Below are 27,351 nucleotides of genomic sequence, written 5' to 3'. Positions count from 1 at the left end.
GTTGCAATTTTGCAGTTATTCCTAGGGTTGATATGCATATATACAAATAGTTCAAATTCCAAAGCATTTTCAAAGGCCGTTTTGCAGTGAAACAATAGTAAATGGAGAGTTAATGAACCAACTGAGGACAGAAAGATCACCAGAACAGTAAGTTGAACGTACATAGAAAATGGAAAATGGAATAAAAAACCCTCCTCAATTTAAAATTATAATATGAAGCTCACTTCAATATTCTCTTGTGCTTCGAAAGCCTGCAAATTGGAAGTGATCATGGAAAACTGAGTGATGAATAGCAGAACTGTGATTTAACAAAAAGGCTTGATGGTTGAAATATTCCCACTAGGTATCACAAATTCTTAATACATAACTACAGATACGTTGCTCAGATATCCTAAGTAATTATAACAGAATGACTACAATCTTCAGAGTGTTTATTGCTCTGTTCCACAAAGAGGCATGAAATTCACAGAAATGCAATTTCACAACACACTGAATTGTACCATTACACATCAATTAAACAGCAGTTCTTCCTTTAGAAAATTATCCTGAATCGACCGTAGCCCTGTTGAAATAGTTGACTCTATAAATTCTGTAATAATAGAAACTGACTAAAATAACAAGAATTAAATCAATATATATCAGGTATAACTACAAGAGAGGTATTTCTAGGAGTTGAAATTCTGGCTACAAAATTACTGTTCTGGGTAGAATTTTGCCCAGCAGGCTTAATTTCCTTAGAGGCATCTTCGTGAAGTAATTAGCTGGTTGTATCACTTCTGCCTTTCTCTGGATGTCCCTCCACAGCCTAAGCTGGACCTGAAATATCAGTGCAGGCTGTGACTGGAAGGCATGTCACTTCTAAATCCCTGGGAGCATATGAGTAAAATATTTATAGTTTATGTTGAACTATTTGTGATCATTTCCAATTTGCAGGCTTTTGAAGCACAAGAGAATATTGAAGGGAGCTTCATATTATAATGTTAAATTGAAGGTTTTTTTATTATGGAAATTATCTGTATTTATATTATGGACATAAATTAGACTATCATTTCTAGGCAATATAAAATTATCGTTGTTAGTCCCAGCGAATATAGTATAGACTAGCCACTCCTCAGTGGTGGGTTTCAAAAATTTTTAGAACCTCTTCTGTGGATGTGGCCTGCTTTGGGGGAGTGGCTTGCTGGCCATGTGATTGGGTGGGAGTGGCTTGCCAGCCATGTGACTGGGTGGGCATGGCCAACTTGTAAAATGTGGTGAAACTCACTTAACAATGCTCTTGTTTAGCAACCAAAATGTTGGCTCAGAAACTCTGGCATTTGAAGCACCCAAGTCTTAAAGCTGTCAAGTTACAAGACCTTGCACCCCTAACTCTTTAGAAAAAAACCCAGGGGTATTCAAACTTGACAGCTTTAAGATTTGTGGACTTCCAATTCCCAGAATTCCTCCTCCAGTCATGTTGGCTCAGGAACTCTGGCATTGAAGTGTGCAAGTCTTAAAGCTGTCAAGTTACAAGACCCTTGCACCCCTAATCCTTTAGAAAAAAAACCCAGGGGTGTTCAAACTTGACAGCTTTAAGACTTGTGGACTTCAACTCCCAGAATTCCTCCTCTCGCTCTTCATCTTGATGATGTGTGGACGGATGAAGAAAGGGAGCAGGAACAGGTTCTAAACAGCATTGTAGACTTGTGGAATCTCTTCTATAGAAGTAGTTAGAACTGGCAGAAACCCACCCCTGCCGCTCCCCCAATCTTTTGGGCACCAAGGACCGGTTCCATGGAGAGAGATTTTTCCGTGGACTGGAGGGGGTGTGGTTTCATGTGTTGCCTGCATCCCGCTCATGGGGCTTGCCTTGTTTGCACAGCCTGGTTTATGGCATGTCACGCAGTGGTGATATTCAGCCCGTTCAGACCGGTTCAGGCGAACCGGTAGTGGCGACCTGCCGGTGCCCCCACTCCCCATCCTAGCGCTATGCTGTCCTATTTAGCCATGTTTTCTAAGCCAGGTGTATGTGTGCAAGCCGCACATGAGAGCAAAGCTAATGTGCGGAAGGCCCCGTGCATGTGTGGAAAATGCACGCATGCGCTCACATTTTCAGTGTGCAACGAACCAGTGGTAAAATTATGCGAAACCCACCTCTGATGTCATGGATGGGTGCCAATCCACAGACCAGGGGTTGGAGACCCCTGGTATAGACCATAATAGAAAGGTGTAGAAATCTAGTGAGCATGCACAGTCATATATGTAGCATATATCAGAAGTACCCTAAACTGGACAGGTCTCTTCCAAGAATGGTGCATCAGCTGCAAAGGTCAGCTGTGCAAATCCAGAGAAAGTTCCGACTGCTTAAATACACTTCCGACGGCAGGTGCTATATATCAGAATGTGATGATTTGCCTTGACCAAACCTCCGCGGGACAATTGAACAATTCAATTTAATTATTTAAATAATCATTTTAATTTTGGTCATTCACATTTCATTTTGTCCCTCCTTTGGCATCCTTTCTGTAATGATTCTAATCCACCATTTCTTCGATATTAGTGTAAACTCCTCTCCTGCAATGAATTGTTCCATGTTGAGTGGGCCATGGCGAGTTCTCCTGCAGTAAGTTGGTTACAGCAAATTGATCATGGCAAGTTGGCCGCAGTGAGTTATCCTAGACCTGCTATATGTACTGGGCCCCCAAGTGCTCCAAATTCCCTTTTGCCTAGAATGCAGAAGTTTGCAAAGCTTTAAAGCATAACAATAGGGACTTAATTTCTTACTCTGCAGACTTGGGCATAAACTCCTATAAGCAGTGGTGGGATTCAACCAATGTAACAATCGGTTCGCTGAGTGCGGGCTCCATGCATGCGCAGTTCATTTCAAAGCAGCTCTAAAATGTACCTTCTACTGTAGCCCCGGTGAGTGAAACAGCTGAGGCACGGCAATTGCTCTATCAGCTGGGCTTCAAACAAAGGATATATGGGACAGACTAGCACAGGGGTGGGAGGGTGGACCCAGCTGATCGTGGGAGCTACCTGTTCGTCTGAACCGGTCTGAACTGGTAGAATCCCACCCCGCCTATAAATTCCGCTTATGTAGCATAACATAGATCCCATTATCCACCCACCTATTTACATACTATCCATATTTTTTTATAATAAAACCTGGGAGAAGGTTGAGGAAGGGGCAAATGAAGGAATGGGGAGGCTGTTCTGTGAGTAGCTTGGAAGCATCTGCTTGGAAAGAGTAATATAGTCAATCCTCATTATTTTCAGATTCCATATTTGCAAATTCGCTTAATCGCTAAAAATTTATTTGTAATCCCCAAATCAATCCAGGTACTGTAGTCCTCAACTAAACAACCATTCATTTAAGTTACAGTGGCACCAGAGGTGGGCTCCTACTGGTTCGGCCGAGTAGGTAGCAATTTGGCTGGCCACGCCCCTGAACTGGTTCAATCGGCAGCGCCATAGCCACCACCATCTTGTTTTTTGCGTCTGAGCATGTGCAGAAGCATTTCTACCTACTGTGCAGGCACACGTAGCATGCATTAAGCGTGTGCGCGCCCAAAGCACACACACGCCTGAAGTGCACCCCTGAATGAACCAGCAGTAGAAGAAGCTGGAACCCACCCCTGAGTGGCACTGCAAGTGACAGGTAACTGTTTTTCACATCCCCATGGTCACATGATCAAAATTAAGATGCTTGGCAACTGGCATGTATTTATGACAGCTGCAGTGTCCTGGGGTCATGTGATCATCTTTCACAATCTTCTGATAAAACAATCAGTGGGGAAGCCAGATTCAATTAGCAACCGTGTTACTTATTTAACAACTGCAGGGATTCATTTAATAGCTGTGGTAAGAAAGGTTGTAAAATGAGGCAGAACTCACTCAACAACTCTCTTGCTTAGCAATGGAAATTTGGGGATCAATTGTGCTTGTAAGTCAAGGACTACGTGTATTTGCAGTAACTTTGATGGCCATTTGTGGACATAGAGTATGGCAAAACATTTGAATCACCTCATGTGCACATTCACAGCGGAGATTGAAGAAGGCAGTGCACTGCCTTCTTGCTTCAGCTCTCATAATGTGTTGGCCCTTCGAAGTAGCCTAGACAAGAAACACAACCAGGAGTACTTGCTCCTGCTATCTCCTGGGTTTTTTTTTTTAGTCTAGTGCCTTAATCACCACACCAAGCAAGCTCATTTATTGTACTGATTGAGTTACAAAATCGTTATGACCAGAGGCTTGCAGGAACCTAACCCTGGACTTCCTGTAGAAACAGTGGTTAAGTATTTGCCCATTCAGGGTTTGTGGCAACTTTATAGAATTACTGCAAATAATAAATATTGACTGTAATTGTGGGCATAATTGAGTAAAGTATAGAGAGGATTGAGATCTGCCTACTTGGAGACCAGCTCCAAACAAATCCAAGCAATTTTATTGGTCAGATAGCTGGAATATTCCTCATATCCCTCTTGTAATTCTGGGGTTGGTCCCTTCTCAGCAATTCATCTAACAGAATACATTTTCCCACAAATGATTGCCTGTGAATTTAACAGGATGGATGGATGGATGGATGGATGGATGGATGGATGGATGGATGGACGGACTAACACTTTTGAAATTTAGAGGCTGTTTGGAAAAGGCTGTTTGTTTGGTCAAGTTAGTGAATGTTTCTTACAATGCCTAACTTGCTTTCCTTCATCCAATTATCTTCCTGACTAATCTTATTTCCATCCAATTTCTCCCTCTTTCTCTTTCTTTGACTCCCAAAGACAGCTATTTCTTCCCCCATCAGAAATCCTGAATTTTCTCCTTTCCTTCCTTTCCTTCTTTTCCTTCTTCTAGAAAGAGAAAAGAGTTTGCATTTGAATGTTTAATAACTGATGTATGCAGATTTAATTTTGTAAATGGGTACTTCATTTTACAGGCAATTAATTTTAATCAGTAATTCAATGAGCATATTTTTCCTTCCATCCTGGCCTTGCCCTTTCTCTTTGTATGGCTTCTGACAGGTATATATAAACATTCATACATAGAGTACATACATTTGTGTCATAAGTGCACATTTACTAGGTGAGGGTGGAGTGTCTTTAAGATTGGTTTCAGCTGAAATTGGCAACCCAGGTTGATAAGATGGGGAGAGTAGATACCACACAGGTTTTCCCTGCCTGTCCTCCCTTTTGGAGAATTCAGACTCATCTTCCTTTCAGGTAAATGCAACATGTACAAGCCGCGTATAGAGTCTAAGCAAATTATGTCATTATCTGCAGCTTGGCTTGAAGCACTTACGCTCATTGCTCCTGGCTGCTTTTCCTTGGGTACAGGAACAGAACGGAGATCAGGGAAATGAATGAAGTGTGATTTGAGAGGATTGTAGGTCACAAGACGTTGAGTCCATTCCAAAGGCAAAAATGAGGGAAGAGATGAAATATGGGGCAGCACCCAGAGAATTTTTTCCGAATCTAGAATTGAAAGTGAGAATGCAAAAAAATAAAAAAGCCAGAAGAGTCCAGTCAAAGATTCAGGATATAAACACAGAGAGGGAAAGGAACACAAAATGGATAGAAGAAACTGACAAACTGTCTCCACAATTCACATCAATTTTATCTAATCTTATCCTCCCTCCATTTTTAACAAAAAAAAAATCCCTTAAGTTATTAGATCTGTTATAAAATGTAAACTGGAGACTGTATGCACAGTTCTAGACACTGGACAAATTTGGGGGAAAGTATAAAAAAGGCCCACCATGAAAGAATGTTCCCAATCTCCATAGGGAAGTCCAATTCATATGGAAGTACCACAGAGGTGGGTTGCTCCCAGTTTGGTAGTGGCATTCAGGCCTGGGTCGCAGAACCAGCAGCGACCCAGGCCTGCCATGCCCCTGAACCAGTTTCCTCGTAGCCACTGGGCCACCATCATTTTGGTTTTTAGTGACTGCATGTGCACAGTTAACTGTAAATTGTTCTGTACATGTGCAAAGAACAATTTATATTGAATAGTGTGTGTGCGTTGCGTGCGGGTTGCGAATCGGTAGTAAAACCAGCAGTAACCCACCCCTGAGGTAAAGCCTTCTGAAGACCAAGATAAAGTTATGGGGTCCTTGGTGCTCTCTGAGCTTGGCTATTTTATTGCAGACGTTTTATTACCCAACTAAGTATCATCATCAGTGTATCAATAGTTGAGTAATGAACCATCTGCAAGAAAACAGCCAAGCTCAGAAAGCACCAAGGAGCCCACAGTTCAACCCTGAGCTACAGATGTTCTTCTTTATTGATATCATCTGGTTTTATTCTGTTTCCCCATCTTCTAGATTCCACAAAGCACTCATTGTGTTAAATATTTGATGTCTGGATTTGGTTCTGATTATTCATCTTTCATATTCAATTTAATTTGAAAACTGTAGAAAGTGAATGAATTTGACTAACCCTATTGGTAAGACAAAGTTACTCAGACTGGAATTAAATCAAAGATTAGCCACCCATGCTCAATTTTTCTCTGGTTTTATTTCAGGATACCAGATCTGGGCTGCAAAATGCACAAAATGTCAGCAAAGATCTACTGTACAGTGCCGCATAGTTAATCCTAACACTTTTCTGTCATCCAGGCCTGTACTAGTTATGAGGCTCCTGATACAGACTCCCATGTCGTTCTTTGTCTACAGAAAATTGCCAATCCTCTGGTCTAAATGAATGCACTGCCAGCAGCACTCAGAGGGGAACCGTCTTCCAGCTGAGCTAAAGGAGATTAACTACCGCAGGAGACAAAAATAATTTTATTTATTAATAATCTATTCTGTTTTTCCTGCTTTAAAGGAATCTCGTATCTCTGAAACTTTCCAACCATTTGCCGAAGAGGAAAGCAGCAGATTAGAAGGTGTGGGGCTTGTTCTTTCACCCACCATTTTGAAAAGGCAGTTTAAGAGAATATGTAGCTGCCTTTCCAAATCTGTTATACAATAGAAAAAAGATTAAAGAACGGAAACAGACAGGGCTAGAGGAAATATCTGTGATTTCCTTCAAGCAGAGGCAGAGGAACTGACATTTGTCAGAACAAAGGTTTCCTACCTACAGCTGCAGGATTGATTCTGCAAATACTTGATTCACACGTGCAGGAGGCGCTTCCTGTTAGTTTCAGAATGAAAAGAGTCAATAAATCCAGCAAGAGCTGCTTATATCTTAGATACATAAAAACAAATTGTTTCAATCCACCAAGAACAAAAACTGGTTTTTCCATTCTGTAGCCAGGAAATGAAAATTCAGATTATAAGAGTGCACAGTTAGATTATTAGAAGAAAATTAAGACAAACTTGTTTGGAAAACATGTAAACAGGGGTGTCAAACTGGCGGCCTGCGGGCTGGATGTGTCACGCATAAGCCACGCCCACCCCAGCTCCGTGAATGGGGAAAACATCATGAAATGTCACGTGATGGCAATGTGACAGCACGAGTTTGACACCCGTGATGTAGTAGATCGGCTGGAAAATGTTGGCTTTATGCAAATGAACACCTCTTTATACATAGATATCCCAGAAATCTGGAACTGGATTTGAACTGTGGATGAAATTTTTGTATCCACAACATTCAGCGGGTATCAGGAAATGGGGCTTAATGAAAATGGTTGGAACAACTGTTCTTTCCATTTAACCATATTCTCCTCTAGAAGTAAAAGCACTTTGTGGTGGATGAAGTGGGGAGCAATTCATGGAGTGGGTCACTTATATATATATATATATATGTATATATGTATATATGTATGTACATATATATATATATATATATATATATATATATATATATATATATATATATATATATATATACATACACACACACACACGCACACACACGCTGGTCTTGTTGTATTCGGGCCTTTTTCCGTGTAAGATTGAGATTGTCTTGGCAACGTTTCAGCGAAGTATCACTCGCCATCCTCAGGCTGGTGTTTTTGGCTTAAAGCGTGGTCAGATGCTGTCTTTCTATAAATCTTGGTGGGGGTGTGTGGAGTGCTGGCGTTGTTTCAGTAAGTGGATTGATTGGCTGTGTGGCTGTATCGTGATTGGTAGATTGGTGCTGATTGGTGCTGGCTGTGTGTCCATTGTTGTTTTGTGTTGTAACAGCCTGGGTGGTGGGTGGGGCTCGTTTGTTTACCAGGGCTGGTTTTCAGATGTCTGGCAGGCGGGAGGCATTGTCACATTTATTCATATTGTAGGGATGTCTTGATATTGTGTTTGTGGAGAATTTTGCTGATTTTATCTGTGGTGCCTTTGATGTAAGGGAGGAGGGCGATGCTGTTGTCCTGTTCTGTGTCTCGGTTTTTTGGGGGGGAGTCTCCCTTTGGATTAGGTTGGTAATTGTTTTTCTTTGGAATCTGTTGGAGATTAATACATTTGTGAGAAAACTGAAATTACACACCTGAAAACTGAATTACACACTCTCACAAACGTATTAATCTCCAATGGATTCCAAAGAAAAACAATTACCAACCTAATCCAAAGGGAGACTCCCCCAAAAACCGAGACACAGAACAGGACAACGGCATCGCCCTCCTCCCTTACATCAAAAGCACCACAGATAAAATCAGCAGAATTCTCCACAAACACAATATCAAGGCAGCCTTCAACACTGACCAAAAAATAGCCAACATCTTAAGAAACTCCAAAGACAAGATCCAGCTAGAAAACCAAGGAGTCTACGAAATACCATGCAAAATTTGCCCTGCAAGGTACATAGGACAAACGAACAGGAGAATAAATGCACGCATCGCAGAACACAAGAACGTAGTAAGAAAAAAAGAAAAAAACTTCCTCCCTTTTCCAGCACCTTAAAGCTACAGGACATGAAATTAATTTTGAAGAAACCAAATTAATCTCCAAAACTGAACACTTCAACAAGAGAATAATTATGGAAGCTATCGAAATAGAGAAACACCCCCACAACATGAATAAACGTGAAAATGCCTCCCGCCTGCTAGACATCTGGAAACCAGCCCTGGTAAACAAACGAGCCCCACCCACCACCCAGGCCGTTACAACACAAAACAACAATGGACACACAGCCAGCACCAATCAGCACCAACCTACCAATCATAATACAGCCACACAGCCAATCAATCCACTTACTGAAACAACGCCAGCACTCCACACCCACCCACCAAGATTTAAGCCAAAAACACCAGCCTGAGGATATATATATATATTCTTTGCTCCGATCTAGAAAGATGCTAGTTAAGTAAATTGGCAAGATCTATTATTTCCTTCTGTGGTTTGGAAGGGCATATCCTGAACCACACACAGATAATGCAGTAGGCATTTCCTAACTAGGGAAGCTGTGTGGTAACTCTCAGTGATGCCACTGTGTTCTCCTTTTGACCTTGAGAAACAATGAAATATTGGTAAGGCTGAATCAGCTCAGCTAGTGCTCACTTAGAAGGATCAGTTTTTGCTACTGTAGTTTGATAGGGACCTAGTTGTGCTGGGAGAGGATAAAGCTGCTAGATGTGGCCTTCAAAGCTTCAGAAAACTCCTTTGCTGCCATCTTGGGGGTCTTCTGGATTTTTTTTACAGCCCAGATTTTATTAGGGATGAAAGTGGCTTTGTAGCTTCTTTTAAGGAAGGCAAGAAGCACAGTGTAGAATAGAATGGAATAACAGAGTTGGAAGGGACCTTGGAGGTCTTCTAGTCCAACCGCCTGCTTAGGCAGGAAACCTTACATCACTACAGACAAATGGTTATCCAACATCTTCTTAAAAACTTCCAATGTTGGAGCATCCACAACTTCTGGAGGCAAGTTGTTCCACTGATTAATTGTTTTAAGTGACAGAAAATTTATCCTTAGTTCTAAGTTGCTTCTTTCCTTGATTATTTTCCACCCATTGTTTTTTGTCCTGCCCTCAAGTGCTTTGGAGAATAGCTTGATTCCCTCTTCTTTGTGGCAATCCCTGAGATATTGAAACACTGCTATGTCTCCCCTGGTTCTTCATCTCATTAGACTAGACATACCCAGTTCCAGCAACCGTTCTTTATATGTTTTATCCTCAATCCCCCTAATTATCTTTGTTGCTCTTCTCTGCACTCTTTCTAGGGTCTCAACATATTTTTTAGGTTCATGCCATGGCGATCAAAACTGGATGCAGTATTCCGAGTGTGGCCTTACCAAAGCATTATAAAGGGGTATTAACACTTCACGTGATCTTGATTCTATCCCTCTGCTTATGCAGTCTAGACCTGTGTTGGCTTTTTTGGCAGCTGCTGCACATGGCTGGCTCATATTTAAATGGTTGTCCTATAGGACTCCCAAGATCCCGCTCACAGTTATTAATATTGAGCAAGATACCACATATACTGTACCTGTGCATTTTGTTTTTCTTGCCTAAATGTAGAACCTTACTTTTGTCACCACTGAATTTCATTTTGTTAGATAGCGCCCAATGTTCAGGTCTGTCAAGACCCTTCTGTATCTTAAGCCTATCTGCAGTCCTCTTTTGTCTAAGATCAAATTCCATGCACACAAAGATGGATTGCCAATTTTTTTACATCATGTGAGGGTGCCCTCACATGATGCTTCTGTGCATACGCAGAAGCGTCCAGGTGGGTGGGCGGAGCCTCCCGGTGCCCACTGCCACTATTACTGGTTCGTCCAATCCAGGCCGAACTGGCAGCAACCCACCTTTGCATACATGGTAGGAATGAAGAATTTGTGCATCTTTGGATGATGCTGAACAATATCTGAAAGCCATCCTAGTCATGTAATTATTTTGGGAGCAACAATTCAGCAACATACGGGGTGAAGAGATGGGTGGTTCCTTGCTTCAGAGTGAGGATTCCTTTCTCAAAGGACAAGATTTCCTTTTTAAAACCTCTTCCCATGTTTCAGGTGGACAACATTTATTCCATACATTTAATTTTAAAAGATTCTTATGTTTTGGGGAAGAAAAGGTTGTCTGAGAAAGCGATGACCTAATGATTGACACAAGAATTAACTAGCTGTTTGGACGTCAAACGTTGAAGAAGCTATTTATAAAGTACTGGAGAATGGAGTGCCCGGCATAAATGGTTCCCATTATCACTCTTGCTAATGGTAGGGTGAATTGGTGATTCATCTGGTGGTCTTCCACATTGCTATGTATTAAGTCACATGAACAAAAGTGAAAACAGAGATATATGGATGCTAGCAGAATTCTCATTTTGTCTGCTTTGCCTTCTATCCTCAAAATGATGTATTCTCCAGAGAACTATTTATACTAACCAGCATTTGATGATGAAAAGCATCTCTGTGCAAATTTGTCTTGGCCTTCTAATAAGTAGATAACATAGGTAAGGATCAAGTTCAAGAACAAAAGCAACTCTTCCCTTCACTGACAGCTGACATAATCTTCATCAAACAAACAATGCATTATAAATTGTGTTTTCTTTGTAAGGGGACTTTCTGGATTGGTTATTCAGTTTCTTTCAGCACTCTGTTTAGGTTTAGAAGCCTATCCTCTAGTACAGGGGTCCCCAACCTTTCAGAACCGGGCCCTGGAATTAGGTGAGCCCATGTGCATGTGCATCCCCATTTGCACGAGCAGTGGGTGAGCACGTGCACATATGCTCCATTTGCGTGAGCAGCGGGAATTAAGAGTTGTTAAGTGAATCTGGCTTCTGTTATCAAATTTGCTTTTCAGAAGCCTGCTGGGAAGGTTGGAAATGGTAATCACATGACCCCAGGATGCTACAACCATCATAAATACATGCTGGTTGCCAAGCATCCAAATTCTGATCATGTTACCTTGAGGAGGCTATGACAGTTGTAAGTGCAAAGACTGATTGTAAATCACTTTTTTCAGTTCTATTGTAACCTGAAACGATCACTAAGTGGATGGTCATAAGTTGAGGACTGTCTGTACTAGCATTACTCCCCACTATCTAGACTCCTTCTCCGTGACTCATGCAGCACCCAAGCAGTGAACTGTTTGTTTCACCCTACTTAAACTTTGTCCAAGAGCAAGTTTCCCATTCATGTCTCACCACCAATATAATTTCCAATATTATATGGTGCCTCTACCAACTCTCCATTTCATCTTCATATTACTAGAGTTTTCACAATATTCTCTAATCTCAGAAACATATTTTTCTATGAATGCAGGGAGTCTAGAGGGATGGAAGGGGGTGGAAAAGCAACTGTCGAACTAGCACAAGATATTTTGCTACTCAAGACAAAGGGCAAAATGGAAGGTCCAATCAATCAGAATAAAACTGGAAGGGACCTTGGAGGTCTTCTAGTCCAACCGCCTGCTCAAACAGGAGATCTTATACCGTTTCAGACAAGTGACTGTCCAGTCTTTTCTTAAAAAACCTCCAGTGATGAAACACACACAATTTCTGAAGGCAAGCTTTTCCACTGGTTAATTCTTCTCACTGTTAGGAATTTTCTCCTTAATTCCATGTTGCTTCTCTCCTTGGTGTCCCTTGCCCTCTTCTATCTAGAAGCAGCTGGGTGCTTTTTTGTTTTCTGTCTAGGAACACAAGGTCCTTCACTGCACCTGAAAGCAACTGGCTGGCCTGGAAGCTTAGGAGAAATGCTAGATACTTTGCTACCTAAGGAAGCAACTGCATTTTGCCTAATGGAATAACTAGATGGAAATCTGGAATCCACTGCAGATCATTGATTGATTGATTGATTGATTGATTATATGCCATGAATTTGGTGCTGCTTCTTAGCAACTCCCTAAATAGGGTACTTGGTGTAGCTTCCGTTCTGTATTTTGAATAATTTCTCCTTTAGCAGATCCCAAGGTTTTATGTTTAAATTAAGCAGCATTTCTTTGACATTTACTTATTCAAGACTTGGGTTTGCTATCCTAGCTAGCTCCATTTGCTTTATGGGCTGCCCTGATTCCACTTCTGGGGTAGACCATTTCCTTAAACTGAAGGGCTCCTGCCACTTTCCTTTTAAAGGAGCCATGGATTTGGAGCTACTTAACAGATGGAGGCAAAGAATCTGAAGGAGGATAAAAGAATTACACTAATAGAAAGGCCCTTTTAATTGTTAAGAAGATTAGAAGCTGGACCAAAGAGGCATTCAACTCGAAGGTGACCTACCACAAGGAATCAGATAACCATGTCCATGGAGAAAATCAACCAGGAAGGCAGCAGGTTTGGTTGCAAGGTACCCTAGCCCTGAGATGTGAAGGAGCTTGGTAGGGAGCCTATGAAACATTTAGAGATACTGAGACAGCAAAGGAAAAGAGACAGAGCTCTAGTACAGAATGCCACTATTGTAGAATACAAGATCCCACTGAAGAACACAGCTGATCAAAAGGCTATTGTGCCACCTGTCAACCCCCTTTTCTTGTGGCTTTTATCTAGAAGCTCCACTATTGGTTACAGGAGGCTGGCAGCTCATTGAAAGCTTTGTAATCCTAGCTGTGCTAATTAAGCAAGGCTGGTGCAGTGCTAAGTGCCTACTTTTCTCCCCCCCCCTCCCCATCCCTGCTGTGCCGTGGAGAGGAGGAGGAGAAGAAGTCAATGTGAGCAGTGCAGGAGAGAGCAATGCTGCCAGCTCGAGGAGGTTTGGAGGGCGGGGAAAAAGTAATGAACAAGATTGGTTTTATGGGCTGCAGATTAGATGAAGGAAAAGCTGCTGCAGACGGACCTGGAATAGGGGCATTTGCAGGTCATCCGTGGCTTTGACTGAGATGTAAAACACTCAATTGCTTTTAATCCAGATTCCTCAATTGTGAGGCTGGGCATAACATTCGTACCACCTATTAATAACTGGGAAAAACTTGACTTTCCCCCCAGTCTTTAGGATTGTTTGCTGTTCTAGACTGAAGATGCCAACCAATGGGATCCATCAGGCCTTGAAGATCCAGTTTGGCTTAATCAACTCTGATAATCGCTATTTAACAGCAGAGCACTTTGGCTATAAAATCAATGCCTCGGCGCCGAGTCTGAAAAGGAAGCAAATATGGAGCTTGGAACAGGATGGAGACAGCTCGGTGGTCTTCTTAAAGAGCCACCTAGGTAGGTACCTGTCTGCCGACAAGGATGGCAAGGTCTCCTGTGAAGCTGAGAAGCCAGAAACAGATGGGTGTTTTATCATTGTCACTCAGTCAGATGGACGCTGGGCACTCCAGTCGGAACCGTACAAGCGCTTCTTTGGTGGTTCTGAAGACAGGTTGTCCTGTTTCGCCCAAACCATTACTGAAACTGAACTCTGGATTGTACACTTGGCCATCCACCCCCAAGCTAATCTTCTGAGCGTTAGCAGGCGAAGGTACGCTCACCTCAGTGCCCAAGAGGATGAGATCTCTATTGACAGCAACATCCCTTGGGGTGTGGATTCGCTGATCACCCTTACCTTCCAGAGCAAGAAGTATTGCCTACGAACCTGCGACAACCGCTACCTGCGGAACGATGGCACCTTGGTCCAGGAGCCTGACCGCCATTCAGGTTACACCCTGGAATTCAAGGCAGGGAAGTTGGCCTTCAAGGATTGTGATGGGAAGTACCTAGCACCGGTGGGACCTACGGGCACTCTAAAATCTGGCAGGAGCTCCAAGCCAGGGAAAGACGAACTCTTTGATCTGGAAGAGAGTCACCCGCAAGTGGTTTTTGTGGCTTCCAATGGCAGATACGTCTCCATCCGTCAAGGTAATAAACTCATCCTCTTTTTGCTTTGTGGGGCTGCCCTTGGCCAGGCAATGTTTCTCTCCCACTTCAGTAACAGGCTTATACAGTATGTGTCTAATTGTTTGTCTGTCTTGCAACTGGGAAATCTGCTTACATTTGCTTAACCGGCTGGCTGCACAATGGGGGAAATGGCAATATTTGTCATATACTGCCTCTCCATAGTTTCTGGAGATTTTTTGACATTTGATTTTTCTAGACCTTTTTGGCAGTCACCTTCCTTATCCTTATCCTTCACACTACATCCGTGTACTTGAATGGAAAGGGCATACATTTTAATTTCATTGATTTTTATCAGTGTACTGATTGGTTCATGAAATGTAATAAAACTGTAACATAGTGTGTTTGGCATGTTGTTTGAATCCAGTCACTGTAAATTGTAAATTTCGGTTTGCATGATGTATGAACTCCGGCACTTACAGGCTCAGTCAACAAATCATAGCTTTAATATGAGGTACAGTGTGTGTGGGACTGGTGTCTGAGCTGTGAAAAGTGCAGATTACCTCAATTGTACAAAGGGGATTTGAATCCAAGAGGTATTATCGGTAAGAGCTGGGCTAGGATTTAAGAATGAAGGACATTCACCAAAGTGAGCAGCCATAGAGTGTCTGGAAGCTTTGTCGCAACTGACAGCTAGTTAAGTGTACAACTGAGTCTCTTCAGTCTGTGCAATAATGTTAGGGACTCAGTTAGCATTTCTGCTGCTGATTCTTTGACAAGAAAGACACGCTTGAGTCCTGCCACAATGCCTTCTTTTGAATTAGCAAGTTGTTGCAAAGGTGGGGTAACTTAGCCCACATCAACCTCAGCTAAAGCGGCTTACACCTGCTTTGGGGGACTCTCGGGATTCGCTGAGAGCCTGGTGGGGAATCAGTCTTTCCAAAGCCAAGACAAAGGCTAGGAAAACACATCCTGGAGGGAGGGGGGAAGCTTGTTTTCTGGTAACTGCAGAGCATTGGGAGGACGCCCGTCTTCACTGAGCAGCCACCAGATTTCAGGCCTTGGTGTGTGAATGGAAGGGCTGCTACCTTAAGTAGGTGTGAGGCTTTCTCTGTGTGTAGATCTCATTAACTGGCTTCCATTTCTGTCAAGGCACAAACAGTTAAAATAGGGGTGTTCCTCAAAGTGCCTGAGACCTGTTTGAGAAGCGGCAGAGTTTTCAGAGCCCTTGATAAAGGACCTAGGATCTGAAGTGTTTAAGAAATATTTCTCGGGTACATCATCCCGCCTTCTTTGACACACAAGACACACAAGAGAAAAGCCCATAAGTAAAGCAAATATGTTCCTGGATATACCCCATCTAGTGTGGCATTCTGTGGCACAAGACTTGTTGCATAAGTGTGATTTGTGCAACAGCTGTCCCAAGCTTCTATAAATTTTAGCAGCACACAGACAGAGATTATGCTCATGTTTAATTTACTTCTGTGTCATTAGGTGAGACTACTTAGAGAATATCTTCCAATTCCTTCCTTCCTGATTTAAATCAGTCCAATCAGTTCACTGAGACCTGATATCAGCTTTTCAGGTTATCTGTTTTGGGTGCTGTCCGTTAATAAAAGTCAGAGCTTATCAGCCGTAAAAATAAAACTCATTCCTAAAAATCAATCTCATTTTATATTTTTGCTTTACAAATTTTTCAAGATGAATTCAAGGGGGTTATTTAGTTCACTTTTTAATTTATTTTATTTTACTTTATTTAACCACCCATCTTCCTCTTATGCATTTACCATCTACCTAAGGAATTATGGCAATTACTTGCTTAAATATAAAGTGCCCAACCTTTTTGAAACTGCTTTCCTCTGTCATCTCAGAGCTGAATTTTAGGGTATGACAAATCAAAACTCATGAGGTAACTTTTTCATTTGGCTACAGAATGACTCTTATGCAGTTATGGTAATTTGATTGATCATCCAGACAACAATGTTGTCCTTTAGTCATCAACCCATAATTTGTGTCTCCCTATCATGGCTTCCATCCTACTCCTCATCTTTAACAAAATAATCTGTTTAAGAAAACTTTTTGCAGATTTAAATGTTCTGTAGTGCTTTCTTTTTTTTAAAAAATGTGCGGGAATATGATGTAATGTCAGGCACAAAGAACCAGGAATACTCACTGAGCTCAAAGCCCTGAACACTTTATTATTGCTACCTATACACAAGGGTCTGGTCAGTTAATGGTCCAAGGTAAACTAGTCCTAGCTAAGGTCAATGGAATTCACAGAAGGCTGAACTTAGGTCTCTTGTGGAAGCACAAAGATTCCAAACTGATGGCACATTTAACTCCCCCCTTCCAACTCAGCTTAGCTTGCTCATCTCCTACATATGAACAGTGAAATTATTGCCTATCCTTCATCTCATGTCTTCCCTATGTCTCCCCCTGAACACTCAAGTTCCTATAAACAACTGAACTGTGTGAATACACTATTTCCTTTTCCTAGAATTCCAAAATAAAATAAAAAAATCCAAATGCCACTGTGAAGTTAACTCAGTACCTTTTGTTTTCAAAACGCAAGAGATATTTTTCTGTGGGCACCCAGAGGTGGGTAGTCTACCTGAAAACAAGTGTTCCTAATATAATTTTATTTCTACAGACCCATAGGACAATGCCGGTCCTCCAAGGGAAACAAGAGTACAAAGTCAACCACACAATTTCCAGCAGATCATATTTGAAGCAGTTTTGTGTATGCACAATTTCTTTGTACATTAATACATCTTAGCTGACCACTTAGATGTGGTTATTAAAAGTTTTATACAGCTACCATGTCCCTCCGAAAATAAGACAAGGTCTTATTTTCTTTTGACCCCTGAAATAAGTGTTTGGCCTTATTTTTGGGGAGGTTTTATTATTTTTGAGGTTCAGGAGGCCCCTTAACCTCAGCTGATCCAGAGAGGGCTGGGAGTTTTGTCTCTGCTTCTGGCACATTCTTGCCAGCCCTAGCGTCACTGGGCCTGCTGCTCTTTTTGTGGCCACCACTAAGAGAAGGGATGCATTAGCTAGGGTTTGCGGGAGCAGTCTCCGCAAGGCCATTCTGCATGTATGGTAGGTGCATGTGAGGCATGTTCTCCCCCTCCCCCCCAGAAATGCCGGGAACCAGCTGCATATGCATTTAAATATTTTAGGGGAGGGCTTATTTGGGGGGGAGGGCTTATTTTAGCACATGCACTCAAAAGCCCAATTGGGCTTATTATCCAGAGAGGTCTTATTTTGGGGAAAACAAGATACCAGCTTAATTCATTTCTGTTTCTCAGGAAAATCAGTACTCCAAAACAAGATTTTCCTTTCAAAGAACATAACAATTTAAGAATGTTTTGTACTTCTGGAATTTCTTTTAAAAAAGAAACCCCACATAAATATTCAAAGGACCTTCATAGATGGGGTTTCCCTTTTTGCTGTCTTCCTCTTTTTAATGGAGAAGAACAGCTTATATTGAGTGATGAATCCAAAATTGCACCCAGTTAGCAATGGTGAGTTGAAAGCTACAAACAATACTGTACTTTGATTGCCTGCAGTAACTGAGTAATAATTACATCAGTTGGTTTGCCTAACAGCAACATGACTTGTAGGATGCATAACTTTTATGTTTGTCCTAGTTTTCTGCTATAACAGAATTCCATCACATAACCTTGAGTTTTTGCCATCACAACACTGGGGAAATTATCTATTGTTTCATATGCAGAAGAAGGTAGAGAAATACAGCAGATTATCCCCCTCCCCTAAGCTAGGAAAGATATTCATAATCAAGGTCCCTTCCAACTCTGCTATTGTATTATTGTATTGTATTGTAAATTTTTGACTGTGATTTTTTAAGCTCTAAACTTAAAGTCTCCAAGTAGGAAAAAACAAAGTAAGTTTTTTTGTGACATGAAGATCAAAGGGCAAGAAACCTGCTTAATTTCTGATGTTAGGGTTGATTTTAATGCTACAGAAGCAGAAGTTGATCTCTGTTAAAACTGTAAGGAAAAAAAACCATTTTTTTAATGTTCCTGTAGTTTAGAAAAGACAATCCAATCCAACACATTTAACCCAGTATGGTAAATTGTTCATTCATTAGCATCGAGAACAAACTTAAAAGAAGAAATAAGGTAACAACTTAAAATGATAATAACTGCCATATTATTAGCAAACCAAAGAAATTATAGAATATACTTGGAAAAATACCCTGGCTTCTTTTCCCATAGAAAAATGAAACATACACGAATCATTTTGTTTAATGTTATTTTAAGACTCCAGCTGAGTTCAGTACTTCTTTTTTTCTGATCTTTTGGCTGGTGTAAAACAAACTGAAATTGTACAACCACAATATCGAAGGTATATAAGATTGCCAATTTCTGAATCAGAGTCCAATAACTACCGCTTCATGGCAGTGATATATGGCAATTCACAGGGAATAAAATGTTATTTTCTCCATGAAAAGAAATCACTTGCACACAAAATCCTCTGGGAGTAACAGTTTATATATTTTATTCTATTCAGACGTTTACATATTTTATTCTCACATTTCTTGAGCATGATATATGAATGAGAAAATTAAGAAAAGATCTAGGAGGACTAATATGTATATTAAGTATGGAAAGATAAGATATAAAAGCAAAAAAAAGGAAACATACATGCTACCATTTCTTCAAATCAGAGCACTGAAAACTATTGCAGACAGTCTTCATGTGTTTTAAATTATTCTTTGTAGAATTCTCTAATTCATGACACCTAAAATCTTACTTTCAAAAGCAAAACAGAAACAATGGAAATCAGTAGATATTCTGAAAAAACACACACACTAAAAAAATCATGAGAGCCTTAGAGGCAGGGATGAGCTTCAAAAATGTCAGCAACGGGTTTTCTGCCCAGTTGCTGGTTGGGCGTGGCCATGATGGGTGTGGCCTAGTCAGCCTCCTGCATCATGGCGGGGCGTGGGGCGTTTTTGCATTCCACAGGCTCCGGAGGCTTTCCTCGAGCCTCTGGGAGGGTGAAAATTGGGAGGGGCAGGGTGGGAGGAGAGGGGCCAGCCAGGGGTGGGATTTGGAGGTTCTCTGAACTGCAATAACATTAGTTATGGGTTCTCCTGAACCTGGGTGACCCTGTAGCAGCCCACCCCTGCTTAGAGGTTTCTTTTTTTATATATATATATTCAAATGTTTTATTTTCATTTTTTCATTTTCATTTCTTACAGTCACATATATACTGTGCATGATTGGGGCCATATAACATTAGGCAATAAACACAGCTATCCTTGTACTCCCCAAAATACAAAACCAATAAAACCAATAAAACCAACCCCTCCAACTTTCCTTTCTCCCCTCCAACATTCCCCTCTCCTACTTCCCCTCCCCCTCTGTCACTCCTTTCTCCCCCTCCCTTCCATCTCACCCTCCTTCCGATCCTCTCTCCCACCCTCTCTACCCCTCCCTCTTCTTTCCCTCTGCTCCTCGCTTAGGTGTATTTCTACTAGCTATCGATATATTCAGCTTCTTATTTTTATACTAAAATTAAAAAAAGCAACAGTATACAAGTGCAATCATGTTACTTTAAAATCTGGCACATACTATATTCCCCCCTCCCCCCTATGAGCCCACTTCCCTTCCCCCCTCCCGACTTCCCAGAGCCCGTACACGGTATAACTTTTTATCAAACACAGTCTAAGATGTATTAAAACCAAGAAAGTTGGGGGGGGGGGGGAATAATAAGAAAAAAAAAAGGTGGAAAAGAAAAAAGAAAGAGAAGGAAAAAAAGTCAGTAAAATCTCTTTAGCTCAGCTTCTTACCATTACACAAACTTTAAGCAGTTTACATTGTTCCTAATCTTAATTGTTTGATTACCTGCAGGATTTCCCCAGAAGTTATTTGTTGATTCAGCTTTTGCCTGTACTCTTCTCTAGCTAGGGGCCTTATCTCTTTATCTAAGTATCTGTCTGTTTCTAAACCCTTAATTTTGTCCCCTTTGTGCCGCCTTCCTCTATAACACAATTTAAATACATTTCAATTTTTTCTTTTGGTATCCTCTTCCAACTCTTTTCGTTTTTACCCTTGTTTCTGTCTATATATATATATATATATATATATATATATATATATATATATATATATATATATATATATATATATATTTGTATTCATCAGTACTCCTCTCATATATGCTTTACTTACATCTCCTACAAATTCCCTGAATATACCCTTATTCATATTCAGAACAAAGTAATCAGATAGCAATTTTTAACAATCATTAATATACTTTTCATATCAAAATAAACTCCCATTCGACCTCCAAGACCTTCTTGCCTGCACTAGTGCAGTGCTGCTTAGAGGTTTCTTGATTACAGAACTCAGATCTCTAGCAAATGCTACTCCTTTGTTGCTCACTTTGGTCCTAGTGAAGCCAAGAATACAGTAGATCACTTGGTTTCTAAAAGCACACCCACACAGACACTCTGCAGTAACATGGGCATCATATCCCTGGCTTCCAAAGTTGTCCTCTGTCTTCAGCGGCTGAGCCAAAGAACTTCTGGCTGAAATGTGATGCAGGAAGAATAGCTGTGAAGCAGAGAGTTTCCGATGATTGAGTTGGGCAGGATGGTTCTTTCATTGGCAGGAAAACTTGCCTTATCCAGCATCCCAGCTCTCTGACTCTCCTTTTTGATATTGATGAAAGTATTAGGGACTGTATTATGGATTATATTCCCCTACCCAAATGAAGTCATATATATAGTTGTGTATAAAGAGAGTCATATATATCTGTTTATGTCTCTCTCTATATAGATGTAGAGCCAGTCTGATGTGATGGTTAGGACATCAGATTAGAAACTGGGAGAGTATGAGTTCTAATCTCACTTTAGGCACAAAGCCAGTTGGGTGATCTTGGGCCAATCATTTTCTCTCAGCTCTAAGAAGGAGGCAATGGCAAACTGGTACTTCTGTAATACCTTGCCAAGAAAACTTCAGAGACTTACCCAGGCAGTCTTTGAAAATCAGATACAACTGAGTCAGTGGTGGGATTCAACTTTTTCTACTACCTGTTCTGTGGGCTTGGCTTGGTGGGCATGGTGTGGCTTGATGGGCGTGGCAGGGGAAGGATACTGTAAAATCTCCATTCCCTCCTCACTCCAGAGGATGGATATTACAAAATCCCCATTTCCTCCCGATCAGTTGGGGCTCAGGAGGCAGAGAATAGATGGGGGCGGGGCCAGTCAGAGGTGGTATTTACTAGTCCTCCAAACTACTCAAAATATCCGCTACCGGTTCTCCAGAACTGGTCAGAACCTGTTGAATACCACCTCTGAACTGAGTGATAAATAGATAATTACCAGTTTTCCACATTGTGCTCTAATCTGGAGCTTTAAAAGTAAAAGAAACAATCTTCTACCTTAACAATTCACAGTGAATCATTCTGAAATTTACCTCCACCAAAATAAATAGCCACAAGCAGACAAGAGGATCAGTCCAAATTGTTTATATTGAAAAGGCATGCGTCTCAAGAAATCCTTGTTTGGGGAAGTTTTAACTGCACAAACTGCTTTGTAAAATTGCAGCTGTCTTCATAAGCCCGGTATAATTATTTGTTAGTATTCTTTCCCAATTTGTTGCTTCCAAAGGGTTTGACCACTGTTCCTATCAGACACATGCATTGTGGAAAGTTAAGTGAGACTGTAGGAATTATAATCCAGAACATCTGCATGAATCAACCAAATAGTTGCTGGCGCACAGTAAGTAGGATCAGGAAGTGCCACACTGCCTAAGGGCTAATGTTAATTTGCTTGCATGCCAGTTTTCTTGGGAGTTGATCTCAGATGGACAGCAAAACAAGTCATGGAGAGAGATTCACCATATTGTATGGATACTCCTATCCACAAGTGAGCTGCAATAGTAACTTCTACACAGGGGTGGGCTTCAGAAATATCAGCAACGGTATCTGTCTGGTTGCTGGGTAGGTGTGGCCTAGTTAGACCCCCCCACACATCATGGGGGGGGGCGCGTTTCACCTTCCTCAGGCTCCGGAGGTTTTCCTCAAGCCTCTGCTTCCCCCAGACTCCAGAGGCCAGAAATGGGCCTGTTGTCAGCCTTCTGTAACATCTGGGAGGCCGTTTCCCCCCCCCCTCCTCAAGCCTCCGCATGGGCCCTGCACTTATCTCATATCCAAAATAGCCTGCCTGGAGACTTTTGGGAAGGGAGGGGTGAGGTGGGCAGGGCCAGTCAGGGGTGGGATTTGGAGGTTTTTCAAACTGGCCATAACATTAGGTAAGAGTTCTCCTGAAATGAACCTACAGCAGCCCACCCCTGCCTCCACATTCATTTGAAACTTGAGAAATCTAATATAGAATAAGCCGAGGTGGCGCAGTGGTTAAATGCAGCACTGCAGGCTACTTCAGCTGATTGCAGTTCTGCAGTTCGGCTGTTCAAATCTCACCGGCTCAGGGTTGACTCATCCTTCCATCCTTCCGAGGTGGGTAAAATGAGGACCCAGATTGTTGTTGGGGGCAATATGCTGACTCTGTAAACCGCTTAGAGAGGGCTGAAAGCCCTATGAAGCGGTATATAAGTCTAACTGCTATTGCTATTGCTAATTTGTTTCCTATGTCTAGTGGCAAAATTATTACTTTTTAAAAAAGAGATTATCATACAAATGGTTGGAATTTTGCCTGTCAGATGTCATGAAACCTTAGGGTTAGTCGTGGCTTGCCAATTTATAGAAAAGCTGTCATTGCCTGCTCCTATATGTGGAGTTCTGGTGCTGAGCATGAAGGAGGGGAGGGAAGAGGAATCGTCAGCCAAACAATTCCAAGGGTTTTTACATGACTGCCTGTCCTTGGTGTCTGTTTATGAACTTGTCTACAGCTGAGCCAGCTTCTGCAATTAGAGCTGCAGCTGGTTTTGTTGTATGGGTTCCAGACAACTTCGCTATTATGCATCTCTGGGAATTGGGAGAAATCTTGCATTTACTGACCGGTTGAAAACAGACTGGATTTACCAATTGTGCTAAACCCTTTTTGTTTACCCTTGGCTTTATAACAGACTGGATAGGAATACAGGTAGTCCTCGACTTACCTTAACATTCATTTGGTAACCGTTCGAATTTACAACAGCATTGAAAGCGATTTAAGGCTGTTTTTCAGAGTTGCGGCTTTTGCAGCACCCCCGTGATCATGTGATCAAAATTTAGATTCAACTGGTTCATACTTATGACTGTTGCACCATCCCAGGGGTCATGTAGATCCTCCTTTGCAACCTTTTGACAAGCAAAGTCAATAAGGAAAACCAGATTCACTTAACCACCATGTTGCTAACTTATCAACTGCAGCGATTCACTTAACAACTTGGGGAAGAAATGTCATAAAATGGGGAAACCTTCACTTATGAAATATCTCTTAGCAACATAAATTTTGGGCTCAATTGTGTTCATAAGTCAAGGATTACTTGTACTCCCTCCCCCTCTCGCCATCAGGGCCATTGAAACCAACTGTTCTGTGGTAAAGTTCTCTGAAATAAGAACTTGGAAAACATTCCCTATAAACAACAAATTAATCTTAATTCCTAGATATTTCTTCTGTATCGCTTTAAATCTACTTTGGTTCCCTGAAAATAAGACCCAACCAGAAAATAAAACCTAGCATGATTTTTCAGGACACTTGTAATATAAGCCCTACCCCAAAAATAAGCCCTAGTTAAGATCATCAGCCAGAAAGACACAATTAGTACCGTATTTTCCCCAAAATAAGACCTAACCAGAAAATAAGCCCTAGTGCATCTTTTGGAGCAAAAAATAATATAAGACCTGGTCTTATTTTTGGGAAAACATGGTACCAGCTTTATAGTTCATGTTCAGAAAGCCACTTCCATTTTCCCCCCAATATAGCTACTCAATTTTAAATTCAAGTCAAGTCAACTATCACCAATTCACAAGTTGGCAATAGCTGTATGACATGCTGCAGAGAATGGTGTTAATGAAAAAACAAAGTTTGGAAGAAAAGTTGCCCAACGTTCTTAATGAATATGATCCAGGGCGGGGGGAGGTGGGGCAAAATAGGAAATAGGAATCGTATATGAAGTTTAGGCGTAAGTCTATTCATGTGTACTCATGGCAAAGGAATGAATTAAAAAGCATGACTGATTTGATTGTTCATGATGAAAGATTTAGAGAATTAGCAAAGAATACCAGGTTGATGACAACATGAAACGGTGGACCTCAATTAAAAAAAATGAGTATGAAAGAAAAGGAAGTGAAACAAATGAGAGTGAAAGTAACACAACCACAGGAAAAGAAAGTATGAGATAGATTAATCTCACAGCAGAATGAATGGAAATTGGACACCACGGAAAGAAGATGTTGCCATCTCAGCTTTTCCGTTCTAAGCCCTCTTCCTTCCTAAGCAGGTGACCTGGAGCTTTGCTATTACTAAGAAGTTGGGATGAATTCCAGAAGCCATGCTCTGCATGCTTTCTGTACTTGGCTCAGTTCAGAGGAAGTGTATGATCATGTGACTAAGTAGGAAGGAAGGGATGTTTTGCACAAATACGGAGTTGAAGAGCAATTGCTGAATCAAGTAAGAGCACTATATGATGGAAACAAAGCATGTGTCCTAATTAATGAAAAGTTTAGTCAATGCATCAGCATTTGAATAAGGAATAAAACAAAGATGTGTAATGTTTTCTTGATTATTTAATATATTTATGGATACTTGTAGTAACTGTACAGGTATGCTGTTTGTAAATCTGTATGCAGATCTGTACATACGGTAATATGCATGTACCTCAGACCATACTTTGTTACATCATGCAATCTAACATTCATAGCACATCATTCAGTCAACAATGCCTTAAAAACTATACCGAACATAGACACATAGAGTAATACAGATCTGCCAACAACATACCTCCACAGTTAACTATAAGCATCCATAAATATATTAAATGACGGGAACATTACATACCTTTAAGCTGTATTTGATAGGAAATGGAATAATACCAAGTTACACATAAAACCTAAAAAATATCCAGAACAAATGGATTAATTAGTCTACTTTGATGGAACGTTTAATAAAAATTGGGAAATGGATGGAAAATTTTTAAGACATGCGGTTGTTGATAGAAAGTTAAATGATGTGAGAAATTTATTTTGGCTGAATAAGCAAAAATGGCTATGTATAAGGACATACTTTTCCCCATCTTGTTAAATGGAAATAAGCCCTGGGTATGTGAAAAGAAACAAAAAAGGAAGTGAAGTGCAAAGAAAAAGGAGAACTTATAAAGTGCATTGTAGAAACAGGAAAAGAGGTGGCTTCAGTACTCTTAAGAGTGATGAATGAATGTGGATTGAATACAAAATAAAGTAATTCATAGGAAAGAAATACACAAAGGTAGTTTGATCATTAGTGAGAAAAAATGCAGCAGAAGACCAGGACAGACCAAAAAAAGTCATGATTGGATGGAGCCCAATGAAATTTTCCAAGAGAGAAGTGAAAAGTTTAAAAGGCATCCTATGAATCTCGTACTTCAAACAAGATTTATAGGATAAAAAGGTTTGGTATGGTGAGATATGGTGTTAAATGTAAAGCAGATATAACCATTTCTCTTTCTTTCTCTTATCTCATGCCTTTAGTTTCTTTACTGTGTTTTACTCTTTTTTCCCCCTGCATATTGATAACATTGCTTACCTAAGAAAGAGAGAGAAAATCTGTTTTGTGTTGATGAATAAAATATGCTTTTGGGAACAAAAGTGTCAATGTATGTTGGAAAGCTATGAAGCTAGCTTCTTCTTGCGAGGAGGAGATATCAATCTTTCACAACTTGTCACATTGGCAGTGTATCTAACTGACACAATTCTCAGCCAGAACAGCTTTCTGAGAGCTGCCGTTGCAACACATAAAGAGGATGCCATTTTGAGAAAAGCAATATTATGGTGTCAAATCAGGGATGGGTTCCTGCCAGTTCTAACCTCTTCTATAGAAGCGGTTCCACAAATCTAAAGGGGCTGTTTAGAACCAGTTCCAGCTCCCTCCCGCCGCCCGTCCACACATCATCAAGATGAAAAATGAGAGGAGGAATTCTGGGAGTTGAAGTCCACAAGTCTTAAAGCTGTCAAGTTTGAATACCCCCAGGTTTTTTTTTCTAAAGGGTTAGGGGTGCAAGGGTCTTGTAACTTGACAGCTTTAAGGCTTGCACGCTTCAATGCCAGAATTCCTGAGCCAACATGACTGGAGGAGAAATTCTGGGAGTTGAACTCCACAAGTCTTAAAGCTGTCAAGTTTGAACACCCCTGTTTTTTTTTTAAAGAATTAGGGGTGCAAGGGTCTTGTAACTTGACAATTTTAAGACTTGCGTGCTTCAAATGCCAGAGTTTCTGAGCCAACATTTTGGTTGCTAAGTAAGAGCGTTGTTAAGTGAGTTTCACCACATTTTACAAGTTGGTCACACCCACCCAGTCACATGACTGCCAAGCCACTCCCACTCGGTCACATGGCCGGCAAGCCACTCTCACCCAGTCACATGGCCTGCAAACCACTCCCACAGGCCACACCTACAGAAGAGGTTCTAAAAAAATTTGAAACCCAGCAGTGTGTCAAATCAATAGCAGACAAAATCCACCAATCACAACTAGCCTCGGTCTTTCTCTTTATGGCATGTTTGAATCATTTCCACCAGGGCTGCAGAATACCACAGATACCGGTATATTGGTAAGAGCACAGCATATGCAAAAAGGCCTTCTTT

General features: G+C 41.1%; 1 protein-coding gene across 1 annotated transcript in view; it reads left to right on the top strand.

Moving 5' to 3' along the window:
- FSCN2 (fascin actin-bundling protein 2, retinal) overlaps nucleotides 1-27,351 on the top strand; it is a 78,096-nt gene that overhangs the window by 30,576 nt on the left and 20,169 nt on the right. The window contains exon 2 of the mRNA XM_032208495.1: nucleotides 13,772-14,623. Coding sequence (XP_032064386.1) covers nucleotides 13,804-14,623 — 820 coding nt within the window. The 5' untranslated portion in view covers nucleotides 13,772-13,803. The remainder of the gene's footprint in view (nucleotides 1-13,771; nucleotides 14,624-27,351) is intronic.

The sequence above is a fragment of the Thamnophis elegans genome, chromosome 2 (genome assembly GCF_009769535.1).
Source record: "Thamnophis elegans isolate rThaEle1 chromosome 2, rThaEle1.pri, whole genome shotgun sequence".
NCBI classification, from domain to species: Eukaryota; Metazoa; Chordata; class Lepidosauria; order Squamata; family Colubridae; genus Thamnophis; species Thamnophis elegans.
Note: the sequence above shows the minus strand (reverse complement) of the source record. Positions and strands in the feature narration are given on the sequence as shown.